This window comes from Oenanthe melanoleuca, chromosome 1 (genome assembly GCF_029582105.1).
Source record: "Oenanthe melanoleuca isolate GR-GAL-2019-014 chromosome 1, OMel1.0, whole genome shotgun sequence".
In the NCBI taxonomy this organism is placed as follows: domain Eukaryota; kingdom Metazoa; phylum Chordata; class Aves; order Passeriformes; family Muscicapidae; genus Oenanthe; species Oenanthe melanoleuca.
The window spans coordinates 109,704,308-109,724,749 of NC_079333.1; the positions used below are offsets into that span (position 1 = coordinate 109,704,308).

Sequence of the window (20,442 nt, forward strand, 5' to 3'; positions counted from 1 at the left end):
TTTTTTAACTTTTTCCCGGTGTCTTAATCCCAGATTTATTTTTAAAACTTTTTTACAGTGCTTTAACCCCAGATTTTTAAATGTTTTACAGTGTTTTAATCCCAGATTTTTTAACTTTTTCACAATGTTTTAATCCCAGATTTTTAAACTTTTCCCCAGTGTTTTAATCCCAGATTTTTAAAATAATTCTTTCCCAGTGTTTTAATCCCACTTTTTTTTTTTTTTTTTTTTACTTTTTCACAGTGTCTTAACCCCAGATATTTTTAAATTTTTTCACAGTGGTTTAATCCCATATTTTTTATAACTTTTTCACAATGTCTTAATCCTAGATTTATTTTTTAACTTTTTATAGTGTTTTAATCCCAGATCTTTTAAACTTTTTAACAGTGTTTTAATGCCAGATTTTTTTAACTTTTTCACAATGTTTTAATCCCAGATTTTTTTTAATATTTTCACAATGTTTTAATCCCATATTTTTTATAACTTTTTCACAATGTTTTATTCCCAGATTTTTATATTTTTTATAGTGTTTTAATCCCAGATTTTTTAACTTTTTCACAATGTTTTAATCCCAGATTTTTTATAATTTTTTCCAAGTGTTTTAATCTCAGACTTTTAAAAACTGTTTCACAGTGTCTTAATCCCAGATTATTTTTTTTTTACTTTTTCCCAGTGTTTTAATCCCAGATTTTTTATAATTTTTCCCAGTGTTTTAATCCCAGATATTTAAAAATTTTTTTCACAGTGGTTTAATCCCAGATTTATTTTTAACTTTTTCACAATGTTTTAATCCCAAATTTTTTAACTTTTTACAGTATTTTAATCCCAGATTTTTAATCTTTTTTCAGTGTTTTAATCCCATATTTTTATAACTTTTTCCCAGTGTTTTAAACCCAGATTTTTAACCTTTTTTCAGTGTTTTAATCCCAGATTTTTTTAATATTTTCACAATGTTTTAATCCCGGATTTTTTTATAACTTTTTGCAAGTGTTTTAATCCCAGATTTTTAAACTTTTTCATAGTGTTTTAATCCCAGATTTTTTAACTTTTTCACAATGTTTTAATCCCAGATTTTTTTATAACTTTTTGCAAGTGTTTTAATCCCAGATTTTTAAACTTTTTCATAGTGTTTTAATCCCAGATTTTTGACCTTTTTTCAGTGTTTTAATCCCATATTTTTTTAATATTTTCACAATGTTTTAATCCCAGATTTTTTTATAACTTTTTCCAAGTGTTTTAATCTCAGATTTTTAACCTTTTTTCAGTGTTTTAATCCCAGATTTTTTAACTTTTTCACAATGTTTTAATCCCGGATTTTTTTATAACTTTTTCCAAGTGTTTTAATCTCAGATTTTTAACCTTTTTTCAGTGTTTTAATCCCAGATTTTTTAACTTTTTCACAATGTTTTAATCCCGGATTTTTTTATAACATTTTCCCAGTGTTTCAATCCCAGATTTTTTATTTATTTTAATTTTTTGCCATTGTTTTAATCCAAATACCTTGCAGGAGGTGAGGGTGAAGAGGCTGGTGGGCAGTGAGGACTGCAGTCATCTCATCGTGGTCAGAGGGATGGATGTACTCATAAATGCTGTTTCCAGTGAGCTCCACCTGGGGAAAAAAAACCCAAAAAACATGGAATAAAAGGGGTGATTTTCTGCCCTCAAACACCCTGAGAAAAGTCCCCAGAAAGCTGCAGGGCTGGATATAAATATAAATATAAATATAAATATAAATATAAATATAAATATAAATATAAATATAAATATAAATATAAATAATAGAAATAGAAATAGAAATATAGAAATTAAATATAAATTAAATAGAAATAGAAATAGAAATGGAAATGGAAATGGAAATGGAAATGGAAATGGAAATGGAAATGGAAATGGAAATGGAAATGGAAATGGAAATGGAAATAGAAATAGAAATATAATAGAAATAATATAACCATAACTAAACTATAAATAGAAATAGAAATATAGAAATTAAATAGAAATTAAATAGAAATTATAGAAATAGAAATAGAAATAGAAATAGAAATAGAAATAAAATAGAAATAATATAACTATAACCATAACTAAACTATAAATATAAATATAAATATAAATATAAATATAAATATAAATATAAATATAAATATAAATATAATAGAAATAATATAGCTATAACTATAACTAAACTGTAACAATAACAATAACAATAACAATAACAATAACAATAACTATAAATACAAATATAAATATAAATATAAATATAAATATAAATATAAATATAAATATAAATATAAATAATAATATAAATAATAATATAAATAATATAAACATATTTATATATATAATTTATACATAAATATAAATAATCCCTTAACAGAACATAATTATTTTTATCTCCTCCAAATCTGGGAATCCAAAGGAGATGCTGCTGCTTTGAGGTTTTTAGCCACTAATTTCCTCTGCCACACAGAATTTGATACTAAACACACATAAACAGCCCAAAATTGAAAATAATTTTCCTTATTTCCATCCTAAATGTCCTTGTCACTGTAGATGAGGCACAGGAAGCTGCACAGAGTGAGGAGTTTATCTGGGAAGAGCTGTGGGATCATTTGCTTTTAGCACAGAAATTAATCCCAGCTGGTGTCTCTTTGCTTTAAATTTGTAAAAAATTAAAAAAAAAACAATTTAAAAATATTTCCATGTCAGGGAAATTGCCATTGCTGTGTTTGCAGTGTCAGGCTGCCCAAGGCTCCTGATGGGCCCCAGATCAGGGGCTGGAGTGATTTTCTTTTTTTTTTTTTGTTTTGTTTTTTTTTGTTTTTTAAACCCTTCAGAGCCAGCTAAGAGAGTGTGATCGCCTTTTCTTTGGAATAAATGAAGTTGTCTGCCCCAACAAAGCAACCTTTTTTTCTTTTTTTCTCCCTGAAAATGTTCCTCATCCTTCCATTTTCTGCATTATTCATGGAATGTCCCTTCCCAGGGCTGTGCAAACTCCTTTTTGTTTTTTTTTTTTTTTTCCTCCCTAACCATCTATTCCTCCCCTGCTCCTTTCCAGCAGCCCCTCCCTAAAAAAAAAAAAAAAAAAATAAAATCAACAGTGATCTGATATTGTAACCAGGCTGAAAATTCACTGAGTTAGGAAATGAAGTGGAAAAAAATAAGGAAAGATGGAGAAGAGAGAAAGAATGAAAGAGAGAGAGGGGAAGAGAAAAAAAAGGAAAGGAAAGGGAAAGGGAAAGGGAAAGGAAAGGGAAAGGGAAAGGGAAAGGAAAGGGAAGGAAAGGAAAGGAAAGTTAAGGAAAGGAAAGGAAAGGAAAGGAAAGGAAAGGAAAGGAAAGGAAAGGAAAGGAAAGGAAAGGAAAGGAAAGGAAAGGAAAGGAAAGGAAAGGAAAGGAAAGGAAAGGAAAGGAAAGGAAAGGAAAGGAAAGGAAAGGAAAGGAAAGGAAAGGAAAGGAAAGGAAAGGAAAGGAAAGGAAAGGAAAGGAAAGGAAAGGAAAGGAAAGGAAAGGAAAGGAAAGGAAAGGAAAGGAAAGGAAAGGAAAGGAAAGGAAAGGAAAGGAAAGGAAAGGAAAGGAGAAAGGAAAGGAAAGGAAAGAAGGAAGGAAGGAAGGAAGGAAGGAAGGAAGGAAGGAAGGAAGGAAGGAAGAAAGAAAGAAAGAAAGAAAGAAAGAAAGAAAGAAAGAAAGAAAGAAAGAAAGAAAGAAAGAAAGAAAGAAAGAAAGAAAGAAAGAAAGAAAGAAAGAAAGAAAGAAAGAAAGAAAGAAAGAAAGAAAGAAAGAAAGAAAGAAAGAAAGAAAGAAAGAAAGAAAGAAAAAAGGACTGGCTGCTCCTTTTCAGGCCAGGTGGGGATTTGCTCCAGGAACATCCCACATCCCAATTTTTTTTTTTTGTCAGAGAGGAAGGAAAACACAAAATTCATGCCTGGAAATGCTTCTGTTTATTTATAATTACAAGGGGAGAAACATCCTGCAAATGTCCACAGGTGTCTTTAGAAATATCCTGATCACCTACATTAAAAAAAAATCTAAACATTCTTCTGCTGATGGACATTTCATTTCCAGAGCAGGACAAAATTCAGTGTTCAAACCTTCTTCTCATTATTTTATCTTTGGATAAGAGTGATTTATTTTTTTCCCATTAATGTTTTGCCCTTGGAATAAAAGCATTTTTAGCAGAGAATTTACCTTCCAAAAAAAAAAAAAAAAAAAAAATTAAAAAATCTCAGATGATCTCTCCTTTCAATTCAGAGACTTTCTGATATCAAAAAACCCAAATCACTCTGACCAACCTCATCAATTGTAGTTGATGTTTTCTCTTTAAAAGTGTCACTCAGGGATGTCTCCTGCTTTTCCCAAACTCATCACCTATTTTAAAATGATTCCTCATGCAAATGCACATTTCTCAACAGGATTCAAAGGGTCAAAGGTCACAGTTGTATCCAAAATTTCATTTTTGTCTCGGGGTTTATGTCTAAAATTCAAGCCTAAAATTCTTCCTGAAACAATGATTGCTTTTCCTGGTTATAAAAGCAGAAAAGATTTTTATTCTGGTAGGTTTAGTTGCAACCCCAGGAAAATCAGCAGGAGGTAAAGGCACAACACTGAGCCCAAAACTGATTTGAAAAATTGACTTTAAAACATAAAACCACCAGCAAAGAGATGGAGGCTCAGCCAGAGTCAATAACCAAAATATGGATCCATAATTTGGAATCTCACCCCCCACCAGGCAGGAACATTCAGGCTCTTTTAGAGCCCACAGAGAAACCCTGAAAGCTTTAAAAATATTTAAATTATACAGTTCAATTCATCAAGCTAAAACCCCATGCCTCAGGTTATTAAAGCAGCTTCCTTGAAGCAGCTTTGAATAGCTGTAAATACCAAATATCAGCATTTCCTGCTAACAGGGGGTTTATGAGGAACTCAGAGATTATTTTTTTTTCCAGCCAATGAATGATTTTCAATAATCACACAGGACTAAGCAGATGGATTCCAGAGGAAATAATTCCATTTTTTTGCCTCTCATAGACTCATTGGATGAAAGCAAAATAAACTCCTGGAAAAGTTCAGATATTTGTAGTTAAATATTTCAAGATTTATCAAAAGTCAAAGATAATCTTGTCTCCCTCATGGATCCAAAAAACTGCTGGAATAAACTCCAAACCTCCAAATTAAATAAAAAATTGTCTTTCCCCATTGTTTCACAGGAGGATTTTCCTCTCCTTTTTCTGCCTTTGGAATATTTGTGGAATTTGAAGCTGTTTGTTATCCATGGAAAAAAAGAGGCAAGAAATTGGCTGTTCCATCCAGTCCAAGTCAGTTCATCCCTGGGCTGGGACCAGCTGGGAGGAGGAGGAGGAGGAGAAATAAAATTGACAATTTTTCCTGCTCCAGCTGGGAGCAAATCAAACTCCAAAGCCACAAATGAAGTGGCAGGGCCACAAATGAAGATGTGGATTTTTCAGAACCTTGGTTTCTGTCACAAAATCGTGTTTAAAACCAATCCTTAGTGCTGGTTTTAAGTTTGTGACTGGTTTAGGCAGCCCAGCTTTTTCTCCAGCTCCAATTTCTTCCTGCTGAAATGAATTCAGAAGATAAAGGCCACTCTAGCAGGCATCCAAATATAATCTGCAAAATTATTTTTAAATGGCCTTTCTATTTAGTTTATATATATATATCTTTAAACAAATGGCACTGGAACTGGGAATTGATGTGTGGGTTAATTAATTGTCAAATTATTTTATTAAAATCCTTTCTGTGGCCACTCTAAAGGTTTTTTTTTTGCCATCACCACCACTCTGCTCTCAGCTTGTATTGGCTGCAGCTCTGTCAGGGCACTGGTTGGAAATAAAATGTGGAATTATGGCTGGGGGAATTTGCTCCTCCTGCCCAATCCCATCCTTGTTGATGTCAGTGGCAGAAATCCCAGGGATTTCCAGAGGAGTGGGAACAAGAAATCCTTTGGAGGCCCTGGGAGCTGCCAGGAATTTCCCAGGGTTGGAGGGATTCATATCCTGGGGAGTGGGAGCTGCCCAATATCAGTGCAAAACAAAATTATCCCTCCAAAAATAAAATTATCCCTTCAAAAATAGAATTATCCCTTCAAAAATAGAATTATCCCTCCAAAAATAGAATACTGGGGCAGGGCAAGAACAGGTTGGTGACAAATCAGGATGAGTTGTTAACTGAGGGTCTTGTTTATAAATAAACCCCTGTGCACTGTGAATTTTTTGAATTTTGGGAGTCTCTTAAATTTCAAATCCCACAAGTTTCAAGCTCAGTTATTCACTCTGCTGAAGTGGCAGTTTTGGGATTTTGCTGATTAAGCTTCCTCCAAAAAGCAACTTGACCAAACATTCTGATTTTCCTCAGCACCTCTTGCACTAAGAATTTGCAGATATTTATTTCCATGCATGTGGAATTCAGTCAGTGCAGATGAGCAGGAGGATTAAAATTAAAATAGCATTAAAATTAAAATAGGATTAAAATTAAAATAGGATTAAAATTGAAATTTGTGTGACACTGCCAGTCCCCTCTTCCTACATGTGCCAAAGTCTGTTTAGTGTCCCATTTATCAAATAATTCTTTAATTTCTCAAAAAAAAAAAAAAAAAAAGGATAACACTGAGCCCTGCAAGATCTTGTGGTTTGATATTCCTCCAAAATAAAAATTTTTGGGCAAAACTTGGAAAATCAGAGAGCAAAAACCACAGGAGAGGGAGTTTGTTCTCCAGGGTGGATGGGTGGGAATGCTCAGGATTAAATGGATGGATTTCAGCAGGTAACATCCTGGATCCCTGCAAAAATTCAGGGTGAGAGAAACCCAGGTTGAAAAATGAGTGGAAAATAGGGAACTTCTGTAAGGAAGTTTATTTTCAAGAAAATCAAGGTTTAAAGGAATTTGAACCTGAATTAAATGGTATGAAACAAGTAAACTGTGCCTGACAGAGTGAACTGAACAAACTGAACCAAGAATGTTTCCTGCTCATATTTTTAAAATCAGCAGGTTTAAAAAAATAAAAATAAAAAAAGTATTTATGGTGGCTGTTTATTCCCAAAATGATTTTTTTTCTAAAAATAGTAGAGAAACAGGAGTTAGAATTTTTTTTTTGGGTTTATATCCTTGTTTTCTCTACCCCTTGAGTTCTATTCTCTCTCACATTCACTAATTCTAATATCACTGCTATAAACACACATCCAAAGAACTCCACAATTTTTTTTTTTTCAATTAAAAATATTGATTGCTACAAGAATTAAAATACACAAATAAACTCCACCATTAAATCCCCCCTCTCTGTTTATTGAAACAGCCACAGGATAAATTAACTAGATATTTTCAGAATATTCTCCTTCATCCCATGTGCTGTTTGGTCCTTATTTAAATTAATTTATTTATTTATAAAGCTTTGAAACACAACTGAACACTTCAGTTTCTTGCAAATCTCATCCAGGTCCTGCTGAAATTAATGAGGAATTTTTTTATGGGACTTTGGCAAACTTTAGGTCAGGTGCTACCAGTGAATTCCAGTTACAGACAAAGGAATGGAAAGTTGCTTTCTACAATAAATTCAGGCTCTTTGCCCTTGTGCCTATCCCAAGAAGGCAGAAAAAAAAAATTAGAAATGTCCACCTAAGAGAAAAAAAAAAAAAACATAAAACCCCCTCATACTTCTGGTGCAGAACAGTAGTAAACTGAGTTTTATGAGTTCTATCACAACCATATAAAATGCTTTACTGAAAAGACCACTGAGCTGGAAAAACTCAGGAAAAACTACCCTGAATTCCATGTGAGCACTCATAAATCTGCCCCCCTTTTCCTCTTTTTTTTTATTTTTATTTTTTATTTATTTTATTTTTTTTCTCCTCCTCCAGCACATTTACCATAAAACTCCTGTTCCACATCAGATTTCCTCTCCCTTTCATGGGCAGCCTCAATATCTGACACAATCTAAGACTCCCAGACTCAAATTCTGAGTTTTATTTCAGCCCTATTGCCTTACCACACTTGGCTTTCAGGCCCTGCCTCCATCTGCAATTTGCAATATCATATTATTTATGGCCCTTCTGAAAGGTAATGGGGAGTAAAATACAATGAACAAGAACAGATATAAAATCTGGGTGATGTGGTGGCAAGGAAAGGAAATTTGAGTATTTTACCAAAGCTGGTTTCAGGGAGAAAAAAAAAAAAAAAGCTTCAAACAGCCTTAAAAAAAAAAAATAAAAGGCAAAGCACCAGTGTGAGGGTCCAAATTTGTGTTTAGCAGTTTTATTTTATTTCTGGTGGAGATGTCAGGGCCCACCCCATACCTGGGACAGGCCAAGGTGCACTGATGCTGTCTCAGAAATGTACATGATTTTGCCATCGGACGCCACCACGAACACAAAGCCATCCAAAGTCTGAAACCAAGAGAAATGCACAGGGTGAGCAGCAGGAAATCTGTTCAGAGCATTTACAGTGGATCAAAAAAGTACATTTTGGGGGATGATTTCTGACTTCAACAGCAGCAAACAGCAAAATTGAAGGAATAGGGATTTTTATCTGATTTTATTCCTTTAAACTCAGGGATGTAAAATCCACCTCGTTCCCCTGCAGATGCAGCTTTGCTGCTCCACTTTCAGCTGTTTATTCAGGATTTTTTTTAGTATTCAGCCCAAACCCTGAACTCTGTGGTGCTCAGGGGGAAGTCATGTCCTACATGAGCCATTTTTTAATTGGCAGACCCAGTTCACTGCTACTTACAATTTATTTAATGGCACCACCAGCAATGTTTAAATTTGGCTGCATTTTCAATAATATATTTCTGAACAAGAGAGATCTCTGCTCTGGAACAATGTGAACTTCCCAAAAAAAAAAAAAAAAAAAAAAAAAAAAAAAAGCAGAAAAAACATCCAAAACTTAACAAGCACAAATATCTCTCTTTGAGTGTGATAAAGTTTTGTCCTTGCAGTCTGTAAACCTCTAACCAACACAAACTTGAGATCCAATCCTACAAATTCTCCTTGACAGGATGTTGGCTGGGAGGCCAATATCGCTTCTGTGAGCAAAAACTGAAGTTTGATTTAGTCAGATATTATTTATATGAGAAAAAATAAATAATGTGGCAAAGCTCAGCCAAAACTGGCCATGATTTGGACACAAAACCTCTCAATTTGGGGGACCCTTGATTTTTCAGGGCCCAATTTCAGGCATTTTTTTCAAAAGCAGCTGATAGCAGAAAGTTTGCATTATCTTTCCCAGCATAGAAATCAACACATGGCATGTGAATATCAGTGAATATTCACACTGGAAAATATATTTGGAAGAGGAAAAGTAATTTTTACAGTACATGGGTGAAACAACCACCTGTTTTAATCCATTTAAAGTCACTGAACTGGAAGAGAAGCAATAAAATTCTGTCTACTTCATGCACCTCCAGTGCCACCCCAATAAGAAAATATTCCAAATTATTCTCTGGCCTACTAATGACTCTACAGCATAATTGAAATCAGATTACTCCTTGCCATTTTTTTAAAGCATAAATTAAATTTTGTAGAAATATTATAATGGGAAATAATTTATTGCAGTTTTAGCCACAGCTTTGCTTTAAACACTGTTGTCTTGCAGTTGCTTTACCCTGTATCATTAATAAACTTGGGTCAACGCTGCTGTTACTGCAGCACACCCCAAAATTTCATGTCCAGGAATGCACATTGAGGGTGAAAATTCACGTGGGAGAAAAAAAAAAAAAAGTTTGCAGTAAATGTGGGTTTATTAAAACCTTCAGCATTCATCACTCAGAAATAACTGAGCTGTAAAATGACAGTTACAGGTGGTCAGCATTTAATTTGGTGCAAATTCAATTAATTTGGTGTAAATTAAATCCAATTATTTGCCTGACATTCAATTAACGCCAGACAAAACGGGAAACAGCCAGGAGGAGGAGTAACAACAATTTATACAACTGGGACTGTATTTTAATATATACATTAAATTATCATGCAGGAGATAATTTTGAGCTCTGCCATTGCCTGGATGATGTCAGTGCCGCCCAAAAATCTCATTTTTCCCGGCAGGAGAGCGGCTGATGCTCTTTGGTAACAAATAAATAACTCGTCATTGCAAAGGTCGGGGCCGGCGACAGAGATTTTCTGATTAAAAGCATGATTTTTCTTTTTTAATTTTTTTTTTTTTTTAATGGGGTTTTTAGCCCCGGCCGAGCGAGGCAGTGAGAACAGCCCCAGCTCTGTGGCCAGAATTCACCTCCCACAATAAACCCGCCCGGTCAATGATTCCGGTTTACGGGCTCTTTAAAAGAGGGGGAGGAAACGTGAAGTTCACGTATTAAAAAAAAAAAAAAAAAAAAAAAAAAAAAAAAAAAAAAAAAAAAAAAAAAATTTAAAAAACCCCCATTAGTTAAACGCAATTTTTCTCGGCACGCTCGCCCTGGCTACGCCTGCCTAAACTCAGGATTCAGAGGAATTCCAGAGCAGATCACTGGGATAGTGAACAGCAGAATTTCCAGGTGCTAAAGTCCCCGGGAGATGCAATCCAGGTGTTCTCCCCTCCCGAGTCCCGAGGGCTCCCTGGGGACACCCCCGGCACGTCTGACTCAAGTTTTTAGGGCTGGGGGACGCTCAGAGCTCCTCTCGCTTCTGCCATTATCAAAGGGGGAAAAAATGAAATAATTGGAATATAAGTGGTTGGTGTCTCTGGTTTTCTGCTCTCCCAGCCCAGAGAGGGAATGAGATGAAGGCTTCAGCCAGGCTCCTGTCGTGGTGCGGGGGTGAGGAGAAGGAGAAGGAGAAGGAGGAGAAGGAGAAGGAGAAGGAGAAGGAGAAGGAGAAGGAGAAGGAGAAGGAGAAGGAGAAGGAGAAGGAGAAGGAGAAGGAGAAGGAGAAGGAGAAGGAGAAGGAGAAGGAGAAGGAGAAGGAGAAGGAGAAGGAGAAGGAGAAGGGAGAAGGAGAAAGGAGAAGGATGGGTCGTGGTGTGGGGAAGATGATGGTGATGAAGAGGAGGAGGAGGAAGGCGTGCCCTACCTGGAGCAAGTGGGATCCGAGCTCCATGGCCACGTTATCCAGCGGCCCGACCCTGCTCGGTTGTCCCCAGGCGTCGCCCAGACCTAAAAAAAAAAAAAAAAACAAAAAAAAAAAAACCAGGATTTGGTTGGAGCAGAAATCGGAGCCCCTGCTGTCCCCCTGCTCTGCTCGTGCTCCCTCTTCTCCTGGAGCTGGGAAAAGCTGAGTCCATTCTCCACACAGCCTTCGGGAGGGAATTGTTCATTTTGCGGACCAGAGCATCCCCGCGGATGCGCTTTCCCTCTCCCCGAAAATCCCCCGGGGACGCGGCCGCAGCCGCTCCCATCACCCCGGGTCTGTCCCGTCCTTGTATCGAGCCCTGTCCCTGTCCCGTCCTTGTCCCTGTCCCTGTCCCCCTGAGGTGGCCAAGGAGGAGGATGAGGGGGTTAAAGAGAGCCGGAGCTCGATTGGAGATAAACTGCCCGAATTTCACCTGCGCATGGACGGCACCGACCCCAAGCCCGACCCTACAGCCCGACCCCACAGCCCGACCCCAAGCCCGACCCTACAGCCCGACCCTACAGCCCGACCCCACAGCCCGACCCCATAACCCGACCCTATAGTCCTACTCCATAACCCGACCCCACAGCCCGACCCCGCCTCGGGGACAGTGCAAAGTTTCTGATGGAGCTGATTTGGGGCGAGGAGGGGCGGCTGGGCTGGGGTTTGTGCTCTGATTGATTGGTTTGCTGGTTTGTTTGTTTGTTTGTTGGTTTGTTTGTTTGTTTGTTTGTTTTTCCATTCCCCGGTGAAAAGGAGCCTTTCAGCAGCTCCCGGTGGAGCCGAGACCGCCCCGTGCCAGCCAAGGGCCGGGCACTGCTGGTGGCACCTGGTGGCACCTGGGGGCACCTGGGGGACGAGGGGACACTGCCCGCGAGGGATGGAGGGGAAAAGAAGGGTCTGCATCCCTTTGGTGCCTCAGTTTTGGAGAGAAAAGAGAACCCTGGGCTTTGGGGAGGCCTCAGAGCCCGGAGCCGGTGGGATTGTGGAATTCCACGATCGGCCCGGCTCGTGGATGCCCCGCTATGAAACCCGTTTTCCCCCGGTGCCCTCTCGCAGCCCAGGTGCTTCCAAAGAAATCTCCTTTACTCTCGGCTCCGGAACGGGAGGGAAAACTGGCAGAAATTCCTGCCCTGAGCTCCAGTTCCGTGATTCCCATTCCCCCCCTGACGCTTTCACGGATCCATTTGTGCTTTGCCCACTTAAACACGGTCTGGGAGTGACGGGGGGATTTCTCTCCGCTTTTGGGGCATCCCTTGGGATGGGCAGGATCCCACTGGAGGGATGGGAGGAGGCCCCCGGGTTTTGATTCCCTTCCCGGTGCTTTGCTCCGTGTCCCGCTCCCTCCGGGAAAGCGTAAGGAGCCAGGCAGGGGACACCGGGGACCTCGACTGGCCCTGTCCCCTCATTTTTCTCGGCCCCAAGGAAGTAGCAGCACCCAAAAAGAGGGGTCTGCATCCCCACCCCGTGTCCGCCTCTCCGTGTCTCTCCAAATCCCTGGAATTCACAGCGGGAACGGGACGGACACCTTCCCTGCTCTGAAAGAAGCACTGGGAAATCTGCTCGGACGAGTCAAACGAAAATTCGCTTCTTTCTCCGCCGTTTCCCAAGTCACGGTTTGGAAAAGGCTCCCAAACGTCCAGAAACACGGCAAAAAAATGTAATTTCTCCTGAAATGCTTTTTAGTTTCTTGGGAGAAAAAAAAAGTTTGGCAACGGCGGAGTCATCCTGCAGTTTCTTTCCCGAGACGGCCACAAATGCAAACTCCAGAGTCTGTCCCTGTGCCGCGGGGTTTGCCCTTATTTCGATTCACTAATTGCAAATTTCGAAATATGAGACTGAAAACCTACAAAGAGAGTCACACACAGCGGTGTAAAAACTGCCCTGTGCTCTTCCATTCGGAAAGACGAGGCAGATTTATTCCTTGAGCTCTCACGAAACTCTTCAAGAACAACCCGCGCCTCTGCCCCACCCGTGCGAGACAATTCGATCCGTCCTGTCCTTTGACAGCATCCCAAAATCTGCACGAGTTTTGAGGTTCTTTCCTAGCCCGGAATAAAAAAGATGTCGCTTGCTCAGATTTGCTCCTTTTGGAGTTTTAAATTGGAGTCGCAATGGCGAGCGCGCATCAGACGTAAACACGTTCGGTGGATCAGCCTGGCATTCGTCTGAGCTTATTTTAAAGCCGGTGATTTTATCATTTAATCCGCCAGCAGATCGATTTAAAGGTGAAAACGAAACGAATAAAACCTTACATTCGAATAAAGGACTAACGCCCATTAACTTCTCCTCCGGAGAGATTTGCAAACGCGTTCCTGTAAACGTATGGATGCCATAGGCTCGGCCGGGCTGCTCCTGCCCGGCCAGTAAATAAAACACAAATTTTGGCCTGGAGCGAGGCCAAAATCGCTGCCGATACACAGCGAGCCTTTCCTGCCCCGCTCCTTCGGGATGGGAGTTTGCTGCGATGGGAACGAGCCCTGCCTGGGGATGCTGCCGGGGTCCCACCCGAGCTTTGCCAGCGGGCGGGTGGTTTGGAAGGGAATATTTGGAAGGGAATATTTGGATGGGAACATTTGGATGGGAACATTTTCACATGTCCCCTCGCAGCAGGAATTACCTGGCCCCGAGCGCGAATTCCCTGCTAGCTGGAGCATCACCCCCGCAAATGCTGGGAACACCCGTGGGGGTGGCCTGGCTCTGAGCGAGGCTCTTTTTCCGTGCTGGAGGGTCAGGGATCATCCAGATCCAGTGACCTTGGGGGGATTCGGGCAGCGGAGAGCTTGGAAAGCCGGGGCTGGGCTGGGGCACGGCCCGGAGCCGCCCGCGGCTCAGTCCCAGGCTCAACCTTCGCTTTTCTGGCGCCCTGCCGCCGCAAACACGGGCGACATGAGCCTTTCTCCTGCTTTTCCTGGTGTTTGGAGCGGTGTCTGTCCCCCCCGGGCCCGGGGCAGGACCGGGGTGACTGGCACGGCAAAGCAGCGGCCCCTGTGCCCGCCGGACCCCTCCGGGCACCGGGAGGCAGCTCCGGCTGCGACAGCTCCGGCCCGGAATCAGAGAGGTTTTTTTTACAAACATCCCAAAATTCGCGCTGCTTCTGCCGTTGAAACACTGCGGGATTTTTGTACAAACGCGTCCCGCTCCCTGCGGCAAACACGGCCAAAATCCCCCTCCGCCCCCTCCGTCTTTTGACACCTCTGGCTGCTTTCCGAAGTACCTCAGCACTCACTTTGGACCATTTGTACATTTTCCAGTTTCCAGGGGGGAAGCGGGGTGAGCGAAACTGTAATAAGATCTAGAAATATTTGGGAACAACTCCCACCTTCGCTCTCGGCATACAGAAGTTCGTCCGCACACACATTTGAAAGCCCGGTAGCTTTTCAGCTTGGGATTCTGCTAAAAGAATTACTCAGCCGTGTATTACGTTCAGTATCGGGTTGCCCTGTAACTTGGGAGTGTTTCCTTTGTGTCTGCTGGGCTGTCCCCCCCACCCTTCACACGGGACATGGGGACAAGGACAAATCCGGGGGATTCGCCGCCAATCCTGGTTTTTGGGTTTTCCCCAGCGCGGTTTTGCCTCCCTCGGTCGGGAGAGTCCCCGAGGGATCCCAGCCCCGACGGCACCGCTGGATCCCGGGGCCGCGATGGGTCCGGAGCCAGCGGGGAACACCCGAGCCAGGCCAGGGGAACCTCTGAGAGGGGGGAAAACCCAGGTCAGGGGGGTTTTGGGAAGGTCAGGGGGGTTTTGGGCAGAAGCAGGGCTGGGCAGGGATGTGCGGGAGCGCCCGCTCCTCTCTGCGGGCTCAGCGTCGGGAGCGCGGCCGAGGGCTGGGCGGTGGGGAGGACGGGCGTAAACATCAAGGCTTTTATTTTATAAAAAAAATAAAATCTAAAAATTTTTTAAAAGGGTGAACTCACAGAAAAAAAAAAAAAAAAATTAAAAGTGGGGGAAAATACTCTACCAAACCTGCCCCCAAGGACACCCGCACAAACCCGGCTCTCCCCTCCGAGCCCAACCCACCAGATCGTGTTAAGCGGCCCCAAAGCGAGCGTCCTACAGACGGGGAGGTCACGGGCAGACCCACGGCAGTGACCCCCGCCCTTCCTCTCTCCCTCCTTCCCTCCTTCCCTCCCTCCCTCCCTCCCTCCCTCCGGCCGGAGCGACCCCGCCGCTCGTCCCCGCCCCGACCCCGCACCGGCTCCCGCCGCCTGGGAACGGCCCCAGGAAAACCCTAAAAAAAGCACTTTTGTTTTAGTAAGACCTTTAATGTCACTATTAGTGGTTAGTACAATAGGGGCTGGCTTTCCAAAAGGGATTACTCACGCCTCGCGCTTTATTTATTTGTTTAATTCATTAACGAACCTTTTCCGAGCGCGTGTGACAATCGGATGAAATAGCTGCGATTCGCCTTGATTTTCTTAAAATATACATTCGTGGCCAGGTTTAAATGGGCACGGAAGACTGTGAATATTCCTAGTAATTTCTATTGTTTGCCTCTCGGAATAAGGAAGGTCTGAGATCTACCGCTCCGTCACTTTATTCAGATTATTTTGTATTGCGCACATCATATTTTGGGGCACATATTAATTAGTTCGCTCCCGTCCGGTTTAAACAACCCTAAATGCCCAATTTTATAATCGGTTTTGGACACTTCTCGGGGATGGGGGAGGGAGAGGGGGACGATTTTACCAGTCTGCCATAACCGGGGGGCAGAGAATCGCGGTTTTTCAATGCGATTCATTCTCGCCTCTCTTTCTTTCATTTGCTGCTTCCCAAAATAAAAATATAAAAAATAAAAAATACTGACAGCGGAGACAGAAGACGACTCGTGGTATATTTTTGTTCTACAGTGACAAAGCTGTGGCAACAACAACAAGAAAAAAAAACCGAAAACACGAGAGAAGACGGTGCTAGAGAGCGGGAGCGCGGGGGAGGCTGGAGGCTGCTGTGTCCGGACTTTAACTCCTGAATCTCAAGGTCGCAGCGATACCGCAGGGCACAATTTGGGATTTCGGAGCACGAACTTGTCCCTTGCAGGGTTTGCGCTGCGAGGGCGAAAGGAGCTGGGGTAGAAATCCCTTTTCACTCTCGTTTCTTGGAGTCTGAGCGGGTTGGGTCCATCTTCGGGAAAAACCTGGCCGGGCTGAGCAGGAGACCTGTGCCAAGCCCTGTCGGGATCAGTCACCTCGCTGAGGGTCTCTAACTTCTCCTAACCTACGTGTCAGCTCTCTGAGGGCCGAGGGTTTTAAAAACACAGCCCTCTCTCTCTCTCTGTCTCTTTTCCCCTCCAGTCTAGACAGAGCTGGAAGCCAGGTCTGCAGCTGAACCGCGTTCCTGGCCGTGCTGGCCGCACTTAGTCCGGGCCTAGCACGCGTCTGGTGGCGTCCCAGACCTGTCCCCCCACCCTGCCACCCCTTTAGAGTGACGGCTGGGGCAGCCCGGGGTGCTCAGGGGGGTTGGTACGTGCCCACCTTTATTTCAGGGCCCAGGATCTCGGACGGGGGTGCCCCGCACCCATCGGGTCCAACCCTCGCCATGGCCCAGGATTTAAGCTGGGAAACCATTCCCAGTGAAGCCAACTGGAAACCAGTAGCCGACTACGAGGAAGGGGGAGGGAGGACGGACAGAAGGACAGAGGGATGGGGACCCTCCTCCTCTCCTTCCACGGGCAAATCGCGAGGGAGAGGGAAGTTTGGGTGATGCGGGACTGCGTGGGAGAAACCCCCCCTAAAATAAAAAAAAAAATCCGTCTGCAGCCGGCTCTGCCCGCAGCCGCCTCTGTCCGGCTCCCCCCTTTCCCCTCCACCCTCCCAGGCACTAAACGCAGGGCTCGGGGACCGGAGGAGGTAATTCCCCCGGCCTGTCATCCCTGGATGCAAAGCTTTGGTTTTAAATGTATTTCCAGCCGTACTTAAGACGATGAAAGATCAGGAATTCGCTGTATGCATTTAAACGTTGCCCTTAATAAGCAGAGTGTGCGGAAGCGCACGCCCGGCCTGTTTAGGGAAGACAGACACATAAAACACACCCGAGCTGTGGGTATAAACCTGCTCTCGGGGCCGTCTTGATGCTCTTGAGGATCAGCAGGGCTGGAAAAGCCGGGACGCATCCAGCAGCATCTCGAAACGTGCCGCTTTCCCTCCCTCCTAAATCAAAGGCGTTCGGGGACACGTTCGCCAGGCACGGCAGGAGACTCATCCCCCCCCCCCACCCCACCCTCGAAATCACGACGTTCTATTTCTCATCGGGAAATTTCCCGCTGGGGAATAATGGCTGGGAAACGCGGCGGAGCAGCGCCAGGCTCCGCTCCCTCCGCCGGCTCGGGAGCGCACACTAAAGGAGCCCCCGGCTTCCCATAGCACGGCTGCTCCGTGCTCCCGAAATTTCTGAATTAAATGGTAAGCTTGGCTCGGGTTGGGAGGGTTTGGTTTGTTGTTTTTTTTTTTTTTTTTTTTTTTTTTGTTTTTTTTGTTTTTTTGTTTTTTTGTTTTTTTTTTTTTCGCCCGCCCTCTATTTTATTTTTGGTTGTGTTTTTCTTTTTAGCCTTTTAATAAAGCTCCTTAGAAACCGCGCCGGAGAGCGGACCTTCCCCAGCGGAATTCGCTAATTCCTTCACCCTGCTCCTAGTCCGGAGAGGCACAAACAAATGACAAAGCGGGGTAGCTGGGCTTTATTTATCCCCCCGCAGGCTCTGCCCAGCGCTTCATCCCGCGGCTACCGGCCCGCAGCCTCCCCTCGCCCCGGGAGGCCCCAAGGGCGCTCGGGGGGAAATTGTGAGGCTCCCGGGGGGCTGATTCCCCCCAAACCATGCGGGAAGGAGGTATCGGTGCCGGGCCTCGTGCTGGGTGTCCCCAGAAGAGCCACAGCGGGGTCGCGGCCAGGCTGGGCTCGGACCTTCCCTCCCTTCTCTCCCCGGCCCCAGGAGGAGCCGCGGGGCCTCGCTGCGGAGCCGCCTCGCCTTCCATCCCAGCCTGCTGCTCTAGCTGCAGAAAACTCCGACCCAAACTAAATAATAATAACAAGCACACAGCATTTTCCCCCCCTCCGTGCCGAGGGGCCATCCCGGAGCCGGGCGGGATCACGAACCGAGCCCCGCTCCCATCGGGGTCCCCCCGAGCCGAGGGGCTGGAGGAGCAGCCGAGGAGGAGGAGGAGGAGGAGGAGAAAGGCGGAATGAACCCGGCTCTGCCTCCCACTGCAGCCGGGCTTGGGGCAGCGCAGCGCTGCCTCCCCTTCCAGGGCTCGTTTCCAGCCCGCTTTTCCTTCAATCCCCGCTCGCTGAGACCCGTCCCGAGACCTTTCCAGGCATTCCCTCCCTCCTGCCAGGGCTCCGAGGGGTTCGTGCCCAGCCCAGCACCCCCTCCCCTCTCTCCCCGTCCCTCCCGTGCAGATCCCGGAGCCCCGGCGCTGCTTTTACCTTCGGGGAAGACTGCTCGCATTTTCAGGTAGCTGGTGGTGAGGCGGATGATGGACGCCTTGTCCAGCTGCGAGGTGATGGCCGAGGGCAAGGGTAGGAGTTTGGCCAGTTCGTAGAATTCTCCATTTTCTTTTTCCCGTCTAGTCTTTGCCGCGTTCTTGGATTTTTCCTTCATCGCGACTGCTGCAAGGCGGGGATGTCACTGGCATATTAGACCCGATTCTTCCGAATGGCAGGGGGGCATGGATTTCCACTGCAGAGTTTGTATTTTCGTTTAAGGAAGGGAATTTACCCAAATCAAATCAAATAATTAATAATAATAATAAAGGAAGGGGAAAAAAAAAAGACAAAAAGGGGAGGGAAAAATAAAGCTAAACCAACCAAACTAAAACAACACCAACAGAAATGGTGCGAGGAGGGGGGAGGCGATCTCTGAGCTACAACCAGCACAGGAAAGCCGCTCGGAGGAGGCAGTTCTGCTCTGACCCTGCAGCAGCGAGGGCTTCGAAACCCAGACTGAAAGACCCACGGAAACCTTCTGCGTGCAGCTGGGAGTCGGATCTCGATCTCTTCAACGGGGAGCAAACTGCTGGGTTCCCTTCACTGAACGATTTCTTCTACTCAATCCTTCTCCGTCCAAAAAATAATAATTAAAAAAAAAAAAAAAATAAAAAGGAAAGAAAGAAAATAGAGCGTCCATGCAAGAAATCATCTGGCTAAGCAGGCTGAACCATTTTTGGACATTTTTTCTCTCAAGGAGGAAAAAAAAAAAAAAAAAAAAAGGGAAAGCGAACGACCTCGCTGCTGGTTGAACGAAGTGCAAAATGAGCTGGTCCCGGAGCCCGGGATGCACGACGAGCTCCCCGCTGAAGCAAAGTCAAAGGCGGTGAGTGCGGCGGCTGGAGCGCTCCGAATTCAGCAGCTCTGCCTTCCCTCTCGGCTCCGGGCGGGCCCGGGGGGCTCCGAGCCCCGCGGGGGCTGCGGGGGCTGCGGGGCTGCTGCTGCCGCTGCGGCCGCTGCGCCCGCTCCGAGTGCGCTTCTCATGCGGAGTCAAATTAAAGGATCCGTTTTCCTCGGGACCAGTGCCACTTCAGCGTTGTCTCTTTCCAAACAAGTCCGAGCGCTGGCAGAGGCGCGGCATTGATTTTGTTGCTTTTATTTATTGGTTTGGTATTTTGGTTTTTTTTTTTTTCGTCCTTTTAAAGAAAAAGAATTCGAAAGATAGAAATCGTTTCTCTCTCTTTCTCTCTCCTTTTTTTTTTTTTTTTTTTTTTTTGGTTTCTTTTTTATTTGTCACGTATTTCAAGAGCGGAGCGGTAGCTCTTTGGCAGAGACATGCCTTTCAAAGGCAAGGGGAGGGTTTGCTACATTCACCTCCCGCAATTCGGCAAGGATCGAAGGTAAAGCTCCCCTCCTCTCGGAAATCACAGCAGCCACGCTCCTCGTCTGAAAGCACCGATGTCTCCGCTTTTTTTTTTTTTTTTTTTTTTTTCCTCCTTTCCTTTTCTTTTCTTTCCTCGCCTTTTTTATTTTGGTTTTTTTTTTTTTTTTTTTTTTTTTTTTTTTTTTTTTTCCGGAGGGTAGAAGGAGCTCTGAAGCGGACCTCTCAGTTAATTCTTTAGCAGAGGCTGCAGAAAGCCAGGAGAGCCTCAAGAGGGGAGGGGATAATGTATCCGTGACGTGTCCTCCCGCGCAGCGCCCTCCAAATCCAGGGGACCCAAATCCAGAGGAGCCAGCGCCGAGCCGCAATTAGCGCTTGGGGGGGACGGGGGGAGCCGGGGGCGGGGGCGCTGCTTGGGGCAACCCCAACCCTCTCCCGGCCGAGCCCCTTGTCCCTCGCTGCCCTTCTCCGTGACCCCGAGGGGGCCCTGGGAGGGGGGGCACAGGGAGGTGGGTGTGACACGCGTGGGGCCCCTTCCCCAGCCCTGCGACACCGCCGGGAAGTCACCGCAGACTTTCCCCCGCTGCTCTGGGGCTG

The 20,442-nt window shown here is 44.5% G+C and overlaps 1 protein-coding gene across 2 annotated transcripts in view; it reads right to left on the reverse strand.

Annotated features, from left to right (window-relative positions):
* SIM2 (SIM bHLH transcription factor 2) overlaps nucleotides 1-20,100 on the reverse strand; it is a 59,537-nt gene extending 39,437 nt beyond the window's left edge. Inside the window, exons 1-5 of one of the 2 annotated variants that reach the window (XM_056510577.1) lie at nucleotides 18,846-20,100; nucleotides 18,465-18,717; nucleotides 11,009-11,091; nucleotides 8,300-8,389; nucleotides 1,501-1,609 (exon numbers count right to left, since the gene is read on the reverse strand). In XM_056510577.1, coding sequence (XP_056366552.1) covers nucleotides 1,501-1,609; nucleotides 8,300-8,389; nucleotides 11,009-11,091; nucleotides 18,465-18,639 — 457 coding nt within the window. In that variant the 5' untranslated portion in view covers nucleotides 18,640-18,717; nucleotides 18,846-20,100. Of the gene's footprint in view, nucleotides 1-1,500; nucleotides 1,610-8,299; nucleotides 8,390-11,008; nucleotides 11,092-18,464 lie in introns of both variants that reach the window. The other variant, XM_056510502.1, reaches the window with a different exon arrangement.
* Nucleotides 20,101-20,442: the final 342 nt, after the last annotated feature.